Below are 22339 nucleotides of genomic sequence, written 5' to 3' on the forward strand. Positions count from 1 at the left end.
AGAGCTCAATGAGCTGAGGAATTTGGCGTTCTGGCATAGTAAAAAAAAAAGAATTTTTCATGTTTACAGGTGAGAGTTTGTTCTAGTGAGAAGTGTGTGTGTGTAGAGGGGAATGTTTAATCATCATGAACAGTAATAACTGTTCCCCTTAAGTTATTTCTTCCTGTAAAATGTAACTGGGCATGAGCACATAGAAATGATTTGTGTATCAATCCTTTTAAAGTGCCCACTGTACACAAACTACTGATTTAGAGTTAATACACCCATTCTTTAGTTTGATAAACTCCATTTATGATGAGGAGATTGAGATATTCTTACTAAACAACCAATACCCAGGTGTTTTGAAAGCAGCAGCAATTATTTGTAGCTTTAGCTTATAGGAATAATTTGGACCCTTCTATGCAATTTTATCTTTATTGGGATTCTCAGATAAACAGAGTGCTGTATATTTTAAATTCTATGACTTGGTAATGGAGAGTAAATAAATATTTTAAAAGAAAAGGTATATTCATAATGGTTGAATCAAAATACTATTCTAATTCATTGGCACTACAAAAATTTGGTGGCCACTAGAGTCGTTTGTATTTTTTTTGTGACAGCTACTACTGTTCCTAGATTGTTGCAGTTCAAATATGGTAGTTCTAAATTAACTGATGAGGCTCTCATGTTAAAGGTTTCTAAATGTGGAACTAATAATATTGAATAGAATATAAAGAGACACAGAATTTCCACTTCAGCTCCACACTGAATGCCATCTTAGCTTTGTCATCCTTGCAGCTTCTCTAAAGCTCATCCTGATTTGTGTTCTTGCTGGAATACATTTACAAATCACTGTCTGACAAATTGTTTTAATACAACTAAGGAAAGTGGGCAAGAAGAAAAGATGGGTCAGAATAGAAGGGGGAAAAAAGAAGAGGCTGCTGCTGCCTCAAACCATTTAGAAGGGCAAGAGTCTACAACTCATCCAAATGCCATCAAGCTATCCATCTGTGGTATTTTTCCCCCCCCATGAATAGAAATATACATGTAATATGAATATAATTTTCTACATATATGGAGTGTGGGGTGTAAGCAACGTTTCTATTTCACCAGCTGTCAAATAATTCATCCTCCCTGCACTGAGGTAAGTTTGAATGGGAGAGAATGTCTGCCTTCAGTTACCTCCAAATTTTGACATTGCAATCAGCATCACTCTAGACCAACATATTAACTACCATACCACACTGGCCCTAAATATAATTGATCGATCACTAGGATTAATCATTTCAACCTATTTCAATGTGTCGGCAATCTTAAACAGAAACTTGTTCGGGCAGGAACATAAACCCTGGTTTCAATGTTTTCAGGCGTTCTTCCCCCGGTTTCCATCTCATTATACTGTAAAAACCTCTTGCTTGACAGGTTCCTTCTCAAAATAAGGGAAGCCTGAACACTATAGATTTTCATATAACAGATCAAACCATTCTGAAAGAAACCTAAGCGAGAAGTAGTGCTGTGTGCGATCACTGGATCGTCACAGAAACACTGTCTATCTTCAATGTCATTATTCTCTAGGCTATTCTGAAACCTAGTAAGAAAGCAGGCAGTTTGATAAACCTTCCTTTACAACAAGTATTGACAGCATAACAAATTTAGAACTTCACAGCATGGTATACTAGAGCACAGCAATATGTTATTTGCCTTCCTTAAACAGATTAAGGTTACATCTGTATTACTTTTACTTTTTTAGATTTTGTAATCTTATCTTTATTATTTTATAAATAACTTAAGGCAAGGAACATGCCCAATACTTCCTCCTCCCCATATTCTCCCCACAAAAACAAAGAAGTCCTGAGAGAGTGATTGGCCCAAATTCATCCAGCTGGTTTTTCATGCCTAAAGCAGAACTATAACTCACTATCTGCTGGCTTCTAGCGTTCACCACTAGGCCAAACTGACTTTCAGGTTTTATAAACTTGAACCACAGAACTATGACCCAACTTTTCAACTTCATACATCTGTCCATCAACTTTAGTTCTCTTTTAGTTTTCAAAATAGACGATAACGTTATAATACACTCTACATTTTCCTATCTCTCTTGAGAGTAGGTGTGAGATTGAATCGATTTGTGGTACAGAATGATATCCCAAACCAGCAGTTCAACCTCAATGTTACAAACAAAACAAGCAAGCAAGCAAATGGAAAGCTGAGCAAGTACCTTAAACCAGGGGTAGGGAAACTTGGCTCTTTTATCACTTATGGACTTCAACTCCCAGAATTCCTGAGTGAGCCATAAAAGGTTCCCCATCCCTGGCCTACTGGTTTTTCAGGTGTAGGGGAAATCAATTTTTGACTTGAATGAGACTGTTTAATATACAAATGCAGGACATATTCTGAAAAACCAGTAGGCCAGGGTTGGGGAACCTTTTATGGCTCACTCAGGAATTCTGGGAGTTGAAGTCCATAAGTGATAAAAGAGCCAGTTTCCCCTACCCCTGCCTTAAACCAATACCAAAAATACTTAATATGATAGAGACACACTCAAGCAACAGAAAAGTATAATTTTAACATAGAGAATTTTAATGTTACATAGTACAGATAGAAGGCAACAGCTGACAGACAGTAGCTTGGTTCAAGAAACCAGGTTAATTTTATTACAAAAGCAAGCACTGAATCACAAATCTTCACGGTAAGTATCTCAGCCACCACAATATTAACCATGGTATAATTAAATTCATTTCACTAATATTCATATGCTGCCCAAATAACAATAAGCTTCTTTGGATTATACACACCGGTTTTGAAACAGACACGATGACCCAGATACTTACCTCATCCATTTTCATACAAGTACCAAAATCTGCTAGCTTCAGATGTCCGTATTTATCCAAAAGCATATTATCAGGTTTCACATCTCTGTGTATCAAGCCCATGGAATGAATTGCATCGAGAGCAAGGACCACTTCAGCTGTGTAAAATTTGGCCCACTTCTCAGGCACATCATAATTGCTCATGAGGTTGACAAGATCACCACCTGGCATGTATTCCATTACCATGTATAGGTATCTGTCATCTTGAAAGGCACTAAAAAGCTGTTTCCAAAAGAAAGAACAGTTCTAAAAGACTGCCAACGTGTTAAACACTCAGCAAAATACTAGATTTTAACATTTTCCCCTTAAACCTCAAAAAACAATTTTAATAAGGTATGCCCACTGTTGTAAGATTTTATGAGTTCCAGAATAATTTAGTTTACCATCAATGAAATAAAGGTTTTGTGTTTTGTGGCCTGCCAGCAGAGCTGGCAGTAAACTCAGACAGTAAGAAGGTTGGGAAGGAACGTGGGCCAGTCCTGGAGTCTGGGGAAGACTCTGATGAGTGCTCTGCATCAGAGGCAGAGATGGGGCTAGGGCTATCCAACAGTTATCAGTTGCCTTTGGAGGCAGAGATCAGTGGGGCAGAAGAACAGCGGGAGCCTGTTCCCAATATGCGCATGTGGACAGCTGCCAGGGGAAGGGAACAGTTAAGGAACAAGGGTTGGCTCAGGAGTAAAGGCACAGGTGGATGGTGAATGACCCCTCCCATAGGGAATAAAGAGGAGCAAAAGGGGAGTGGTGTTTGCAGGAGATAATTAGTTCATATAATTAGTGTGAGTTTTGTTTGTGACTCTCAAAGATTCCTTGTCAAGTATTTTCTTGTACAGAGTTGGGCTTGGAAGCTATCAGCCTGGCAACTCTCCAAGCCTGATAAGGTCTATGGTTGTCATTCACCCTTGAAAGACTGTTTGCCAGGACTTTGCTGAATGTGAATGGTAGGAATTCACATTAGCCTAATAAAAAGGGGTTTTGTCAGGACAAGGAGTCGTGGTTTTGTGAAACCTAGGTCAGAACATTATGTGCCATTAAACTTTTCAGTGGAAAATAAAGTATAGCATTATCAATAAGTTTTTTCCCCCTATGTGAAGCAATAGCTACACCTATCACTGGGTAGGATGGAAAGTGACAGCCATTTAGAGAATTATTAGATAAGAATCCGTATTATAATTATAGCTTTCAGTGTTATGTTGTAATACTAAATTCTTGTTATTAGCAAAAATGTTAAAATTTCTGCTAGTTCCAAGCCTTATTTTCTGCTTTTTTAAGTTAAAAATGTCACTTTACTTCATGGGCTACCATAAATCACCTTGGTATGATTTTTGAATGGGTAAGAGATTCCTAAATCCTAGGACTTTGGTAAACTAATAGAAGGACTGTCTTTCAAAAAACTAATAGTGCACAGAAATGTGTATATTTTAAATCAACGAATTATATGAGCAGTTTACTATTTATACCAAATTCTAAAGCCATCAGGTATCAAAACATAAAAATTCCTCTTTCACTTATTTATATTTTCCCCATTTATTTACATTTCCCTTAAATTACCACCAAACTTTGTACACATGAAATATCCATACCTGAACTACCCATGGACTATTGGCAAAAGCCATTATATCTCTCTCTTCCCAGAAGAAAGCTGAATCTGACCTTTTTAACATCTCAAATTTACTAAGCAGCTTCATGGCATATACTTTCTGCGTTGTTTTATGGCGAACCTGATTAAAAAAATAGCAGGATTTAAATAATATAGAAAGTTGGATATGGAGAACCAATAACAAATACCAAAGAACAATCCTCTAAGCTTATCTGAATACTGAAAAGCAACAGCCTCCAAGACATAGAATTTGAAAGACCAGAAACCTTTATTGGCCAAGTGTGATTGGACACACAAGGAATTTGTCTTGGTGCAAATACTCTCGGTATACATGAAAGAAAAGATACATTCTTCAAGAATCATAAGGTACAACACTTAATGAAAATGAACACTTAATGAAACCTGAAGGGTAGAACTCTTAGAAAGAAAGTATAATTAAATCATCAGCCAAAGGGAATACACTTTTACAGGATAGTCACCCAAATACACACCCTCTTTCTTTTAAAAAAGCAGTTATTACAAAACAAAATAAATGTCCATGATGGGGCATTCAGTGCTGGTACCATCATCAAGAAGTTGAGGACAGATCTAACATCCAATTGGTACAGAAACAAAAATTGTTTTTGTGGCAATTCCTTCCATCCCTCCTTAAGGAGAAAAGATGAGAAACAGACAAAGACATTCTAGAAAAAAACCCACTCTTCAAGCCATTTATTATAGAATCATTGAAACATTTCACACTTGTCTATATTGCATATGAACATTTGTAATTCCCAAGCACCAAAAACTGTGTTAGCACCATCTTTAGAAAAGAAACACTTCTGATGTTAATAGTCAGAATTTGGCTCTTTCCTATGGACCAATTAAATTAAAGCCCCAAAACAGCTTTAATACATATGCATCTTTCAGACCCACGATTAAAGCATGTGTTTCATTCTGAAGAATTCTGGCAATAATTGTGTAGTATTCATATCTCAAAAATCTGTTATGTCTAATAATAACATACTGATTTGCGAATCTTCTACATAAAAATATAAATCAGCCTTGCTGAATTTGACCAGAGACCTCTGTTGTCCAACGGTGTTTTTCCATAATGGCCAACAAAACGCCAAGAGGAACCGCAAAACAAAACAGAAAGGCACAAACACACCAATACTCTCTTATAACTGGAATCAATAAACCAATGCTTCCATTACTGAAGATAATATGCAATCATCATAGCAACAGCCCAATAATTCTCTCATCATCCCACAATTCATCCAATATAGCAAGGTTGCTGTCAATCTTTAAATTTTGTAACGGATTCCATGTCAATGTACAACATAAAGTCATACTTCCTTTTATTATCTAGAAATATTTTTTTCTTTTTAAAAAATGGCCATTCACTATTCTGTAATCTTCACAAACTTTCTATTAACCCACTGGTAATCCATAATTAGTTCATACTTATCAGTATAAATTAAATATGCACTTTTGCTCCAATGCATGTTATTTATATTTGCTTATTTACTTTATTTATTCATAACCTTATTTAAATTATTCTGAGATTACCCACTAACCCAAGGAGCCTGAAGCAAGTAAATATGAAGCAGTATGGCCATAAAGAAAAACATTATTCCTAAGAGAATTAATGGAAACCCAATTGTTTCATGTTGATATTAAGTTCTTACCAGCTGTACTTCACCAAATGCACCTCTTCCAATCACTTTAACAACATCATAATCTTCTACTTTCATTTGAAGATCACGCATTTTTTGTACAATTTTTTCATCTGAAAAAGTTTAAAGAAAAATATTTGTGCTATTAAAATAATATCCACAAAAGATAATACACATTAAGCCACTAACAATACAGAAATTTAAGACTAGTAATTACAATTGGCATAGACCATTTAATCTGCAAAGTCAGGCTGTATTTTCAGCGCAATGCATAAAGAAAACAGTTCCTTTTAAAAAGTCCAGTGCAAAATATTTTCTTTGCAAAATAAGAAAAAGCAGGCCTTAAATCAATAAGTACAGGTGGCCCTCAACTTATGACCATAATTGACCCAAACATTTATTTTGTAAGCAAGAAGTTATTCAATGAGACATGTCCCATTCTGCCACCATTTTTGACAGGATTGTTAAGTGAATTGTGAAGCTATTAAGTGAATCATGTGGTTGTTAAGCAAATCTGGCTTCCGCCATTGACTTTGCTTGTCAAAAGCCCCCTAAGAAAGTTGCAAATGACAATCCCAAAACCCAGGATGCTGCAACTATTGTAAATACATGCCAGTTGCCAAGCACCCATAGTTTGATTATATGACTGTGGGAATCTTGCAATAATCAGAAATGTGAAAATTGGGTCATGTTACTATTTTCTGTGCTGTTGCAACTCTGAATGGTCATTAAATGAATGGCTGTAAGTCAAGGATTACATGTATACATAAATAGCAAAACTGAATAAAACCATGTAAAACAGCATTAGTTGTTAAATTTACCCACCATAATCAGGAATACTTTAACTATGAAATTTAATTATAAGAAATGTTAAAAGTACATTAAAATATTATATTTTAACTTTTTTTTTTATCATTGACCCTTGAAATCAAATCATACTATTTTGGATTCTCTCCACCACCATCACCCACTTCAAGCTAGTCTTGACTCCTGGCAACTGCTTGGACAATCCATGCAGCTTTCTTGGCAAGATTATATTTCATAAGTGGTTCGTCATTGCCTGTTTTTCAGAGCTGAGTTGTGTGATGGCACAAAGTCACCCAGCTGGTTTTGTGCCTGAGACAACCCACAGTCTTCTGATTTCTGGTGTAATACCTTTAACCACGACACCAACTGGTTCTCCCATTTTGTCGAGAATTAAATGTATAGTTTGAGGGTTCCAGAATATGATGATATTAAATTACTATTGGCAGAGTCCATTATCATAATAGCGTTATAACAAATCTCTTTTAGAAATTAGGGGCAAGCTTATAGCAAATAAAAATGTTATATAATATATATATAAATATTCTTCATCTACATAGGGATATTATACATAAGAAAAACTTACATCTGTTAAGGAAATTATCTATGTTTTTGTTCTTCCTCAGTGCTGGATAATCCAGATCAAGGACTAAGGACTTTAAACCATCCTAGAAAAAAAGAAAAAAGGGAGAAAAGAAAAAAAACAAAGGAAGATTATTTTAGAAATTTCATCTTTCCTTACTCCATAAATATTTGAACATATATAGAATCATGAGATGCCAAATACACAAGCTTCCCATTTGCATATGATGTTTATCCATATTTTATGAACAAATCTTTCAGAATGGAATTTAACTTATATTTTACATGGTTGCATATTCTATATTTCACTTACTATAGTTCATATTATACATACTTTAGGCTAGTGATTCCAAAAGTGGGCAGTACTGCTCCCTGGGGGGGAATGCCTTGGGGGTGCTAAGAGACAAGGGGGCCAGCAGGGAGGCACTAACAGGCGGCAGGGGGCATTCGAGGCGCTGGTCTTGCAGGTTCACTCTTTGACTGTAGCACCACTCCGGAGCCGGCGCCTCCAATGCGGAAGTGGCGGCACATTATGTGCCGCCGCGATCGCGTTTGAAATGCTGCCCCCTGCCACCTCTTAGCATCCCCAAGGGGGCTGGCAGAGGGGCACTAAGAGGTGGCAGGGAGGCATTCGAGGTGCCAGCTGGCCCTGCAGTTTCACTCATTGAGGCACCGGCTCTGGAGCGGTGCTACAGTCAATGGGTGAACCTGCAGGGCTGGCACCTCGAATGCCCCCCTGCTGCCTCTTAGCGTCCCCAAGGGGGCCAGCAGAGGGGTGCTAAGAGGCAGCAGGGGGCGGCGCATCGAACGCGGCCATGGTGGCACGTAACGTGCCACCACTTCCGCATTGGAGGCAACGGCTCCGGAGCGGTGCTAGTCAATGAGTAAACCTGCAGGGCTGGCTGGCGCATCCAATTCCCCCTGCCACCTCTTAGCGCACCTCTGCCAGCCCCCCAGGTGGCGCTAAGAAGCGGCAGGGGGCGTTCGAGGCACCGGCCCTGCAGGCTCACCCCAGTCATAAATTAGAATGCTTGCTAAACAACCGGCCATTAAGTGAGGACCACTTGTATTTGGATTGCCAGTCACCTGGCCATGCCCAACCAGTCACATGACCAGCAAACCACACCCACCCAGTCATGTGACCAGCAAGCCACACCCTCAAATTAGGCCATGCCCACAGAAATTGGAATCCCACCCCTGGGTGGGGGACACCGAGGATGAGTTTGTAGCACCAAGGGGGTGGTGGACTTAAAAGGTTTGGGAACCACTGCTTTAGGCTATTGAAAAGCAGAATTGGTGAATTCTGCTTGCACAACATTTCTTTCTTTTCATCTCCACTGCTGCACCTTTTCATACTACCTCTGATGTATTCTGGCACAGATTTTGAAGAGCACTGGATGGGAATTGGGAATCAAATCTGCTGATGGATATCATATCACTGCCAAATAGATACCATCTGATATATTGTGATGTTTACTAAGAAGTAATTCCTATAACATTCGATGGGATTTACTCTAAGGTAAATACAGGTTTGTAATTAAGAAAACATATTCCCGCTGTAGATCAGGTTGGCCCCGACCCTGCTGGGTTTTTGTAAGTCTTTAAAGACCTGACTCTTTATCTGGGGCTGGTCCCTGATATATGTAGGAACCTGGTTTTTTTTTTTTTTAATTATTGATTATAATGTATCATATTTTCTCTGTACATTTTATAAGCCTCCCCAACAACTCCAACATTTGCATCACTAATAAATATATGTATGTATGTATGTATGTATGTATGTATGTATGTATGTATGTATGTATCTGAAAAGCCACTCCATGATGTCTGGATCATTCAAACAGTGCTGGCACCCGAACACCCATCAAGAACTCATTTTTGTAGGGGAACATCTTCCTTCATTACATTCTAGACTTCCGTTCCCAAAAAGAATATAAAGATCCTTTTTGACAGTACCACTATCACTAGCCACCAGTGTAATGTGCTGTTTCTCTACTCAGACAACAGGAAGTTGATCCTAGTTCTTTTAAACCTGGATGTGAAATCATGCTGTTCATTACAAAGTCCACATTTTTCCCTCCAAAGTATCTTAACAGATTTGCATATGATAAAGGTAGGGGTGGAAAAGAGTAATAAAAGCAATATAAATCAATTGAAGTATTTTTAGTTATGCCATTTGTCATCTTCATCATGAACCGTAACAAATATTCCTCTAATCTCAGGTAAATACATTAACTACTCTGATATCACACACAAAAAAGGGAATTAAGTAGCACCCAAATCAATCATTCTAAACTCTGTGCAGAAGTTTGCAAATTTTGTTAAGACTTTCCAAAAACAGGAGAGTACCCATATTAGTTTTTCAAAGTAAAAACAAAAAACTAAAAAAACATTTTAAACATTATCAATTAATTTTAATATAAATTTGCACTCATAACCAAACACTTAATGAATACTTGGGAACATTATAAGTCTCTCCCCTACAAGACTGTGCATTCATTCTTCTACTGCTTGTATTTTTTCCCACAAGTGAGCCATAACATGAAAGAAAATTTCAAGTTTTTAGACACTCCACCTCCACAGAGAGCAAGATATTCAGAATTTTGTTAATAAAATATGTTGAAAGAGAATAGGATAAAATGACAGAAATGTCAGCAATTGGATTTTCCCTTCAGAAGGAACTTCCTCAGCCACTGAGCTCTTGTGAAAACTGGTGAGGCTATTCTCTTAACAGGTAACAAAAAGAATGCCCAAGACAGTCTCTCACAATTATAGAACACAATTGCTCACAAACAAATAATTGTAGAAATAGAACATTTAAAGTCATGGACATTTCCAAAGTGTATGCATCATTCTAATTTGCTGCTTTGTGTTGCTCTTGTATTTATAGTGTCCATTTTGTGAGCCTTTACACTAGGAAAAAAAAAACACAAGGAACTCCACATTCTAAAAGCATACAATTGAAATGGTCATGTAATGTATCTTTCATTCATTTTTGTAATATTTTGCAGCTGTTGTTATACAATCCTGATAACATGACCAGAGGGATGGCTACAACGGTGGTTAAGTGAAAACCGGTTGTCACTTCAGTTACTAAACAAATGGTGGCAAGTTGAGGACTACCTGTAAGTAGGTCATAATAAAAGTGTAGGACATTAGCATTATAAATGGAACAAAGTTAACAGTTAAACTTTAATTTTAAGAGGAAACTATTCCACAGGATTGGGGCAGTAATGGAAAATCAGCCACCTTGTGGTTTTAATTTTTCTCTGTTTGTAGAAGTACAACAATCAACCTTCTGGGATGAGCATAATGAACAGGGTGACCTGGTAGGAGAAGCAGGTCTTGTAAGCATCCAGGTGTCAAGCCAGATATGCCTTTATAAATAAAAACCATCGTGGTAAATTATATCCAGAAACCAAGTGGTGACTAATGTAGGGCATTGAAATACAGGTGTAATATGCTCTTGGCAGGTTATGCCTGCCAGGAATCAGGCTGTTGTGTTTTGTACCAGTTGCCATTTTCAGAAACGTTCTTCAAATTTCAAAGCCATGGGGAAAAATAGAAACCTTTAAAGAAAACTACAGTAGAAATCACGCTCAACCTTTAACAGCAATACCATGGTAATAAAAAGAGTATTTCTTATTTGTAGTAACTAAATTCATACCATGAACTTGGGAACGGATATAAAACAGGAAGGCCTGTCTTTGCTTTTCAGCTATGAAAAAAATGATGAAGATTGAACTGGCCAGCCACAAAATGTTTTACTTTTTTTGTATTGTCTTGACTGAAATTACATATCTTTAATTTAAAAAGTTTAAAACTGAGAAAATTGAAAATGCATGCCCTTGTTTTTTTGTAAAGATAAGAAAACTTCCGAAACAAAACGATATTAATACCATTTAAAAATAGCAGTGGTTGTTCTAACATATCATGGCAAAAAAATATTTTCCAAATCATCCATAACAATTAATTAAAATGGAGCTGATTTTATAACTGTGACCTGTTTTCTTAGTACTAAGATCATCATTCCATTTTTTGTTAGATGAACTTGGGGGGGAAAAAAATCTAACAAATTGCTTTATATATTATATATTTTTCAAAACTGAACTTTCTCCTTCTCTTGAAGCAGCACACACGAAGTATGTATTCAGGTTATAATAAACAACAAGAATACATTTAGAAATTATTATTATAGAAGCTTCTTCACCAGTGCATAAATCACTATTTAAATTGAACAGGACAGAACAGAACAACAGAGTTGGAAGGGGCCTTCTAGTCCAACCCATGGTTGTCCAATCCCTTCTTAAAAACTTCCAGTGTTGGAGCATCCACGACTTATGGAGGCAAGTCATTCCACTGACTAATTGTTCTAGCTGTCAGGAAATTTCTCCTGAAATCTAGGCTGCTTCTCTCTTTGATTAGTGTCCATCCATAGCTTCTTGAAATCAAAATTAAAATTAGATTTAAATAGTTAAATTTTGGGAAAGCCAAAAAATCAGATATATCCCACTATAAATAGAAAACTATGTTATGGTCAAAACAATGAAAAAAAAATAACCCTTATATGAGTGATCTCGGCAGTATTCTGTTCCCAGAACACAATACATGGTGTCTTCAAAGTTATAAATGGACTGAGGCACCTTGCAGATCATTTTCTCCTCTGTGTCTATCATCATATGATCTATTCATCATTTAAGGCCCTGTTCCAAATTCCTCAGATGTCGGAAGCTTGATGGGCAGCAACAACTACGGCTTTTCCATAGGAAACACCCTATGGAATAACCTTCGTCATAGCCTGACAAAGACAACACTGTTTCTGTTTCCAACTGTGATCTATCATTTGGCTGTTTTTTTTGTATTTGGTGTGGGATGGAGTTTGGGGTTTTGTTTTGCTTTTCAGGGGATGTTAAGTATTTAATAGCTTTTAAAATAATAATGGGATGAATGATGAAACATTCAAAATGATGCTAAGGTAACTCCATCATTAGCAAGAAGCAGGCAACTGTTCCACTTAAAACTGTATATCATACAACCTATGCCATTTTATAATTGCAGTCAAGATTACAGCCCACTTCTTTGCATGTTAATCACAAAGCTTCTGGGTGGTTCACATTGTTCAAAAGACACTCCGCAAAGTGCCTTTGAACAAATTGACTGAAATTGCCTATTGCTCCTCCCTGAAACAGACACATCCTTTTCTAAAAGTAGTGTGGCTACCTCAAAGGCTTTCCCAGGTTGTTCACACATATATTTAGATGCACAGGCAGTGCTTTCTGCCAGGACAAAATGAAGCAGCCTTATAGGAACATGCACACGCAAATGAACTCCCAAGCAACCTGAACTGTCTGCCTCAAAAAAAAAAAAAGGGACACTGTACACTCACCAACACACTTTGCAAAGCGACCCTTCAAGTACTTAAAAAAGCTCCAATAAGACTTTCTATCCCCATTTTATTTCCAGGTTTGATTTCCTATCTTTCTCTGGGCCATACAATCATACTTAGATATTATTGTACAGCCTCCTTAAAAGAAAGAAGTGCTCATTCCTTCTGCTTAAATCCTATTCAAATGGATATCTGGAAGAATTTTATGTGATAAAAATGAATATATTATTCAGAATGAGTTTTTTGTTTAAAACTATACCTGTTTTGAAAAATGATGCATCTTTTAAGGAATGGTTGAAAAGTTACTTTTTCATCACTGTTGTGACTGCAAAATGAGTTAGTTCAATGAGGCAACTGCTAAACGAGGACTGCCTGTTACTTTATGTAGATATCTTAACAATAAAAATTAAACAAAATTTGTTCGCTGTTTACTGCTCCTTTTTTCAGCAAACAATGTATGACCAACAAGTTAAATTTAAACCTAAGTCCCTACTGGAAAAGATTTGATCAAGCTATATATTTGATCAAGCTATATATTTGTTGCTTAAGTATCTCTAAGAGTGCGATATTCCATCAACACCCAAGCAGTAAAAAAGGAAGACTCGAAACCATAATCCTATACATCTTTTTCAAATGTTTACATGACACTTAGTCCCATGTTACATATAAAATGGGCCTGCACAACTCATAGTAGGGAAAGGGGCCACACATTCCCATTAAAAATAATCAAGGACTATAAAGAAATAGCTGGCATGCCCATTAGCCATTCAGCAACAGTGTGGCAACAATGATGGAGCTACCAGTTTTGGCAAGACCTGGAAGCACTAGAGATGCCTTTGGGGAGAAGCAGCTATGAAAACTAGGTGGTGGCAGCAGATCTTTTCTAGTAGCAGTGATATTTGGTGACAGTCGATTGTTGAGTTTTCAAAAAATGCTGATGAACCACAAAACAGTGTTTGGCAGGCCACATTCAACCTGCAAACTGTTGTGTAGGCATCAGAGATGGTATTCAACAGGTTCTGACCAGTTCTGGAGAACCGGTAGCGGAACTTTGAGTAGTTCAGAGAACCGGCAAATACCACCTTTGACTGGCCCTGCCCCCATCTATTCTCTGCCTCCCGAGTCCCCGCTGATCAGCTGGGTCTTCTTTTGTTGCCCTGCACAGGAGAACGGAGCTGGAAAGCAGGTTAGTGGGGTGGGGAGGGAATGGGATTTTGCAATAACCTCCCCCCTGAAATGGGGTGGAAATGGAGATTTTGCAGTATCCTTCCCCTGCCACGCCCACCAAACTATGCCCACCAAGCCACACCATGCCCACAGAACCAGCAGTAATTTTTTTTTGAATCCCACCACTGGTAGGCATGTTATAAAGTATTTAAAATTACTGCCAAAATTTAGAAAGCAACAATTTTAGGATTATGGCTCCTTCTGTACTACAGTTCTGAACCCCTGATGAATGAAGGGGGTGGGGGAGAGAGTACACACAACAACAGGCCATCAATACTGAAGATAACTAATCCAGGAAATGACATATTGTCTAGGCCTCATAGATAGAAAACACTTCACATAGAAAATATGTTATTAAAGTGATTTCACTGTTGACTTCCTCTTATCCCTTTTTGCAGTAGTTTGAAGTTTGCCAAAACTAAAAATAGCTTTATCTAACAAAACACATCCACAGGGTCAGCACAACTATATGCACAAGAATGTCCTTAGACCTCTCAGCCAAGGTATCTTTTTTTTTTTTTGTCCCCTCAGTATCTGAACTGGACTGTTCTGTTTATTTACAGTATGCTGCTGGAATCCCATGTTTGGGAGAGAAAACTTACTAGGTTTAGACACAGTGCAAAAATATTTGCTGCAATTTAACAGCCCCAAGGGCGGGCCTACCCTAAATATTGAGTGTTCCCTGAATAATCCCCGGGTCATTGGAAATTTTCACTAGGAACAAAAATCTGCAACCATCCTTCTCTCCGGCTCAGTGTAAATGTTGGAAATGGCTAAATCAGTAATAAATTAACTGAAAGTTTGTGGTGGAAAGACTATCAGGCATTTCAATTCAGATTTTTTTTAAAAATGGTAAGAGTTATTTGCCATCTTAGTAGATTCAGGGCCATCTATAATTTTGATTTGTAGCCTAATTAACCTTATGTTATACTGAGATAGAGAGACATATACACTGACCCAAGCACACCCCCTAATATGACGCATATCTGTTTCAACTTCCATACCTGTAATATATAAAAAATATTAAATTAGGGTATGAATCTTTTGGAAGATGCAGCCTAAAACTGGAGAATATTTCACATTTAAAAATGTTAGCTTAAACTGTCACTAAAAATCATTAATGTATTTAACATTTAATGTTGGATATATATTTATTTAGCCACCCATCTGTGAATTTGGGGATGGGGTGAGAGGAACTATATATACAAATATTAAAAGCTCTAAAATACTCAAATATAAATAAATAAGAGATAAAAAACCCAACTAGTGAGAAAACAATTATCACACCAGCACGTTGTTGGCTTCTCATGGGATTCCCAGAATTGATAGAAAAAATGCATGTTAAGGGCTTTCCAGAAGGAAAGCAGGGGTGAGGGTCAATCTCACCTCAGAAATGAATAAACCAAACAATTTTGCAAGAATGTAATCCATAATTGGCTGGCAAAACTCCCACCTATTGCAGAATTACATAAAAGTAGAATTTCAACATACTTCTATTCCTATAGGCAACTGAAATAAATCAACCTATGTTCAACCATGAGTTCCATAAATCTCTTCACCAATAACTGTGCTGGGTAGGGCTGATGGAAATTGTTCAAAAATATGTTGGTTCTCAAATTGCTAATCGGGACATTGTTATCTTCAAGGCAGTAAGAAGTCAATCATTCTTTATAATTTTCTTTCTGTAACTAATTGCCAAGAACAGAAAACGTTTTAACAAAAGTATCCATTTTTTTCTTCTGAGATTCTTCTTACTATCAAGTTTTTAAAAAGTGGCACAGGGAAGCAAATGTGTGCAAATATATTCAGGCGCTACGTGCATGGATTTGTTTTGGTCCTACGTTTCGTTATCCCCTGTACACTGAAATTAAGCTTCAAACCAAAGAATAATGTTTTATGTGCTTTGAGAACTACTGGGTAACAAACTTATTAACTCTATAAAAAATACTAGTGATAATTTTAATGTAACTATATATATAAGTAGAAATAACTCTTTTGAGATTTCAAAAGTGTCTTCATTTCTCACATCCCACAGTCCATCTGCTGTCTTTCTTCTTTTCACAGTCAAGAAGCGTATGACATATTTTCTGTCTATGCTGCAGGAGCCACAAAGACTTAATTAGCTAATGTAATTTGTTCCAAGAAGCAACTATTTACAGATTCTCTGAATGTTTTTAAAACTTGAAACGGTTTATTGTAAAATAAAAAGAGAAATAACTCCAAAAGAATTGCCCTAATTGCCTGAAGTTTGAGATCTTGCACTTAACAACATAGATTGAGAAGAACTTTATGGAGAATTATATTTTGAAAGATGAAATATTTTTCTCCTGTTTACAACATTTCTCAACAAACCACATCTTACTCAGTAAGGTTGGTCTTGCAGATCCGTATTCACTTTTCTTCATTAAATATGGGAAATAACTTATGCCTAAAACATAGCTATGTTCATATCAAAGATAGAACATGCTATAATTAATGGTCTGATTACCGTGCCAAGATTCAGAATTCTTCGTGTAGGGATACATACAAAATCTATCACAGATTTCTTTAAAAGTCTTATTTGTTAGTTCTGACTGTTATGGCACTGAAAGTTGTAAAACGTGCAGTCCATGGCATCTCTTGTTCTTTTTTCCAAGCTTCTATTCTAAACAGCATATATCCGGGAAAATTCTAAATACATTAAGAAATATGCGAGCAAGAGCAATCCGCAATGTGTCCTCTACAAACATACTATCTTGCTCTTTTCCTAAACAGAACTGCAAAATGACGCCAACAATAATCTGCTGATGTATCTCTGGATTCCTGTAATGGAAAATCAAGAGGGCAACAACTGAAGTTATAGGCATGATGTAGGGTTCCAATCTGCAGGAACCCATCCTGAGTCTTCTATGATTCTGACAGGAGACTCAGTAGGAATCTAGATTACAAGGCAAAAAGCATATCCTGGCAGTCAATGAACCCAAATTCCAAAGAGAGCTCTCTCTCTCCCTCCCTCCCTCTCATTAGGTTCAGCCACCCTCTCTTCTCATGTAGACTGTGTATGAGGCCATCATGGAGCTTCTCTCTTCCTTTCTGGAAAAAAAAGAGGGGAAAATCTTCGTATCTGTTTCAAATCTGCCACAAAGCCCGGAACTTAAAAAAATAAATGAAGTGACAGATAGCAAAGCAGGCAAGACCCTCGTCTCCCCTGACCCTAAGTGAGGATAAACAACTAACGAAGAGATAAGTGTGACAAGGGAGTTATGTCGGACAGCAGATGGAAATGTATGTGCTGGGTAGAACAATCAGTGGCAATGGTGAGAAAGTGCAGATGGACGGAGCATAAAGGAAGAAGCAGCAGCCATCAGCAAGAAGGGAAAACTTTTCCTCTCCAAATGTGAAAAGGCTTCTCCTCCTTACAGCTGCAACTTATCAAACAGGGGCTGTTCACACTTGCCTCCAAAATACTTTTCTTGACCTTTGGCTGCACAGGACAAGTCTGGCCAAGGACAGGTCCTCCCTGCCCAACCTATGGGAACATTTTCAGTGATGTCTCCAAAATTCAACAAGAAATGCGAAGGCTTTAGAGGCCTTAGGAAGATGGCATGTGATTTATAGTCCATCTCTGCTCCCTGTTATAAATGCTGTCTCAGAAAACAATGAAATTAACCCATGTTCCTCTTTTGCTCTGGAAACACCATTAGTTGTACTTAAGTTTTAAATCTGGCATCAAGGTTTTTAAAATCAATTGAAGCACATTCCCATTTCCATAATAGCAGGAGGACATCAGGGAAGAACAGAATTTCAGCTCATTGATTTGTACCCAGTGTTTATTTCAGTTTAGAAGAAATGCTCTTTCATAACTTTGTGGCCTTTCATGACTGTAATTTTTAAACATAAAAGTTTATATAGGGTCAATGTTACACTTTGGTTATATCCAACATTTGAAAAGGAAGAATATATTTGATTGGTTTGCTCATATATTAGCAAGATTGCATATATTTTGTTCCTGATTTCTCAGATCTAGCTAGAAAACAAGCATTTTTCAGTGCTTAAGCTTCGGTATAAAAATATGGATAACAAGCAGTAAATAGAGAACATGTTACGCATATAGATATGCACAAATGATCAGCTCGCTTGCAAACTACACACACACAGACACAACATAACTATGCCAGTGTGTAAGTTTTCGGTTTTATTTCACTATGCTTCACTGGACTATGCTTCCAATGGTCAAAGTAATGCCATATTTTGGATAGCTTCTCCCTTTGCATGAGTCAATTCTAATTACAGTGCTGGTGATAAAAGAAATTATGGATACTATTTGAAACAAATCAGGATCCTGGATTATTTTAAATCTTTCCAAAAATCACTATTTTCTCATTTCACAGAAATTCACAAATAGCCTTGATCATCAGTGTTATAAACGTTCAAGTGCTTATCAAAGGGATAGGTAGTGTCACAATCTGACAAATAATGGACCTAGAGCAGGGATGTCAAACTCAAAGGCCTGTAGGGCCACCATGGAAACAGCGAAGGACCGGCCCGCTGTGCCTCTGCCAGCAAAAACAGAGCTCAGGAGGACCGCACGTGGAGAGCCCAGGCTCCACTTTCACCTGCAACAGCTTCATGCAGCCCTCAGCCAATGAAAATGGAGGTTGGGGCGGCCGAGCTCCATTTTCTCTGGCAGAGGGCTGCAGAAGGCTATCGCGGCTGAAAACAGAGCTTCGATGAGTGACGTCAAACTGGTCATGCCCACCTTGGCCGCAACCACCCCACACTCAAGGTCCAACACAATGCTGATGCGGCCCTCAATGAAATCGAGTTTGACACCCCTGACCTAGAGGCTACAGGTGGCCGAAAGATTTGGATTTCCCACCCCTTGATCTGGACTCCACCACATTCTTTACCCTTATAGAGAGGGCAAACTTTGCCAAGTATACAGGTAGTCCTCAGCTTACAACCACAACTGAGCACAAAATTTCTCTTGCTATGTGAGACGTTTGTTTAGTGAATTTTGGCCCATTTTATGATTTTTCTTGCCATTGAAGTGAATCACTGCAGTTGTTAAGCTAGTAACACAGTTGTTAAGTGACTCTGGCTTTCCCAATGACTTTGGGTTAGAAATTTATATATAACACCACAGAGCAAACAAAGAATACAGTTACCATGTGCTGTAATTGTAAATTCTCATAACTGTAACAGGAAACAGTTAACGCCACTTAGAACAAAAGAGCATAGAGTATATACCAGGTCTGTCAAACTCGTGGCCCACCAGCCAGATGTGTCATGTGTTGGCCACGCCCACACCCAGTTTAGCAAAATGGGGGAAAGTTGCGATACATCACGTGCTGTGACGATGGGAGTCTTGACACCCCTGGTATATTTCATAGATCCAAATCTATAAACACTGCCATCTACTGGCTGAATGCTACTGTTGTTGCTGCATGGAAATACATTCCAACAATAAATTCCAAAACTTTGTTCATTAGAAGGTTGCAGAAAGTATCACATGACCCCAGGACACTGCAATCGTCATAAACATGAACCAGTTGCCAAGCATCCAGTTTGATTATGTGACCATGGAGATGCTGCAATGGTTATAAGTGTGAAAAATGGTCATAAATCACTTTTTTTCACTGCCATTGTAACTTTGAATGATCACTAAATGAACTGTTGTAAGTTGAAGACTACCTACATTTACTATTGCTTTACGCTTTGATCTGGCAGTAGCAGTTCTTAGAAAATAAAATAAAATCCCCCCTAATATTTCTTACATACCTATTTCCTACCATCTTTCCCTGTCCTATTACGTTTAACAAAAGTGACAAACTAAGAAATAATTGTTTAGAATTATAAATCAGAACCTTATAGCAGTTCATTTAAAGCCTGTGGAAATACCAGTTTCATATACATTCAACCATCCTAAACTGGGAAAGAAGGTTTTAGCAACTGCCAGTCAGGAAGGAATCCTTGCAGATTTAAAGCTGAGTTTACTACTATATATAAAATTAGCATACTCATCATTTGCTAAAAATATAAGCACAAGTATTCTGCAGCATATCTTAGTGATTAAAAAGTCACATCTTATTTTGGCAGCATATACTTAATCCAAAGTGCATTTGTAATCAACTATTTTAGATCATATAACCTTAGTAGAAACCCTTCTCCTGATCCTTAAATAGGATTTCTAGAAGTAAGAAATTAAACTGACTCATAACCTGAACCTATAACCTGAATCCTTCTTTGAAAGCACATATCTATATCAATTACAGACTCATGATGCAAGAATTTGATTTTTATCACCCAAAACCAAGAACATTTTGTTTCAAAAACATCTGTTTCACCTATCTCCAAGTCCTCAAAGTGTGTAAGATAACTGTATTTATCGATTTACCATGGGGGTTGCTTTGCTGATTTTAAGTAACTTGTTTTGATTCATACAGGTTGTTTGCGAGCTTATGCACTGAAAACTTTTCTGCTGCCTAGCTAAATCCCTTTAGAGGAGACTTGGGAGTTTCATGCCTTCAGAAGAAGCTCTTTTGCCCTCAGTCCTCTGCACCACTGCAGAGAACACACTGTGTTATGTTGCTACAATCCAGCAATTTGCTTATGCTCCCAGCCTTTCCAAAGCACCCTTAGGAGCCTGAATTTGAAGCCATGCACAGTCCTACTAAGTGATCCAGTTTTCTTTCTTCTGAGGAAAGAACAGACTATTGTTCAGAGAGATGGAAGCTAAAGGCTGCCTATGATGCATATCTATCTATCCATCCATCCATCCATTTATATATGAAGACCCTAACAAAATCTGCAGTTCCCCTTGTACCTTCAGAACAAAATTATTCACTAATATAGAAAAGAATAAATTATTTTTATTTTACTATTCCTACTACAAACATTTTATGATTAGAATGTGTGTGTGCTACCTATGATTGCATTACTGGCTTTCTTATTTTTTTTAAATGAGGCTTTTTATTAACTAAGAACAAAAAGTCATTATTAAAAAACTGTAAAAAGATCCAAGTTTACATAAATCAGTAAATTGAAGTCATGATTTATTAATTTTGATAAACTCATACCAGATGATTTGAATTACTGAATAGGCTGAAAAAGGAAAGTCATCTGTGAGTTGTGCTTGATTCTTGGTAACTTCATCAATATGCCCATGTATTTGTGATGTTTTTTCTGCTATTTAGTTCAGTCTACAATTGTGGGATTTCCTAGTAGTCTCCTATCCAAGTTCTAAGCAGGTACAGCTCTGTTGCCTAGTCCTGTTAAAGACCCATTACCTCAGCACCATAAAACTTGATCTACTGGCATAGGAAACTTCTGTAGGGAGAAGACTTGGCAAGGCGCATTCCTGCCCCCTACCCCAATAGATACCCAATATGCTTTTAAAGGGCGAAATACAATGCCCCAAAAGCTTTAAAATTGCAGGGTTCACACAACTAATGTTACAGTATTTCTTCACACATTTCCAATTACTTGGATCCTAAGAAGAGAATACCCATTCAATGAGTTTTCTTGTGGTCACCTCTTCACTACAGCCTCCTACTATACCACACAAAAAAAACCCACTCAAGAGTTATTGGGTATTGGAAATGGGTTTTTTTGCAAGAGGCAAAAACACTGCAAACTACAAAATTTAAGAAAAGTCCTGCTGGATTAAATCAAAGGCACTGTAGAGGATTCTGTTTTGTTTTTAGGAAGCCCACCAACAGCATACAATGCCTTCTTCTATTCAGAGGCAATTTGCTGCTGATCTGCAGGTGGCATGCAGTCACAAAGGTGACTGTGTAAACAGAAGTGCTCTCTACCTCATAGGAAAACCCTGAGATACAAACCTCTGTTTGCTTAGGGATAACTTAAAACAGCAAGACACAGAAGAGATTCTAATGCAGCATTCTCAATTATTATTATTTTTTTTAAAAAAACTGTTTAAATGCCTCTGGATTTGCATTTCAAGTTCAACATATGCAGGATTTCACATGAAGACCTGGCACTGAATATATGGATTTTTTTTTCAAAATATAGTCAGTTTGTTTAAAATGGATGTGTGCATGCGTTTGTGCGTGAGTGTGTGTGTCTAGAAGAAGTCCCTTGACTTTCATGCAACTAACCTCTGAAAGTATTTCTCAACTGAAGATCTTCTGTGGGAAGAGACTACATGGCAGCTATTGTTTCATTTGTTTGTGTTTATTTGCACAACAAATACTGTAATATTACTTTTATGTATTCACACCTCACCCGTCTGTAT

General features: G+C 37.5%; 1 protein-coding gene across 6 annotated transcripts in view; it reads right to left on the reverse strand.

Moving 5' to 3' along the window:
* Positions 1 to 22339, reverse strand: part of ROCK2 (Rho associated coiled-coil containing protein kinase 2) — a 103195-nt gene that overhangs the window by 50891 nt on the left and 29965 nt on the right. For all 6 annotated transcript variants that reach the window (XM_087917243.1, XM_087917239.1, XM_087917233.1 and 3 more), the window contains exons 2-5: positions 7495 to 7576; positions 6117 to 6217; positions 4430 to 4567; positions 2811 to 3071 (exon numbers count right to left, since the gene is read on the reverse strand). In XM_087917243.1, the coding sequence (XP_087773369.1) occupies positions 2811 to 3071; positions 4430 to 4567; positions 6117 to 6217; positions 7495 to 7576 (582 nt within the window). The remainder of the gene's footprint in view (positions 1 to 2810; positions 3072 to 4429; positions 4568 to 6116; positions 6218 to 7494; positions 7577 to 22339) is intronic.

This window comes from Pseudonaja textilis, chromosome 1 (genome assembly GCF_049901715.1).
Source record: "Pseudonaja textilis isolate UNSWEBS1 chromosome 1, rPseTex1.2, whole genome shotgun sequence".
NCBI lineage: Eukaryota > Metazoa > Chordata > Lepidosauria > Squamata > Elapidae > Pseudonaja > Pseudonaja textilis.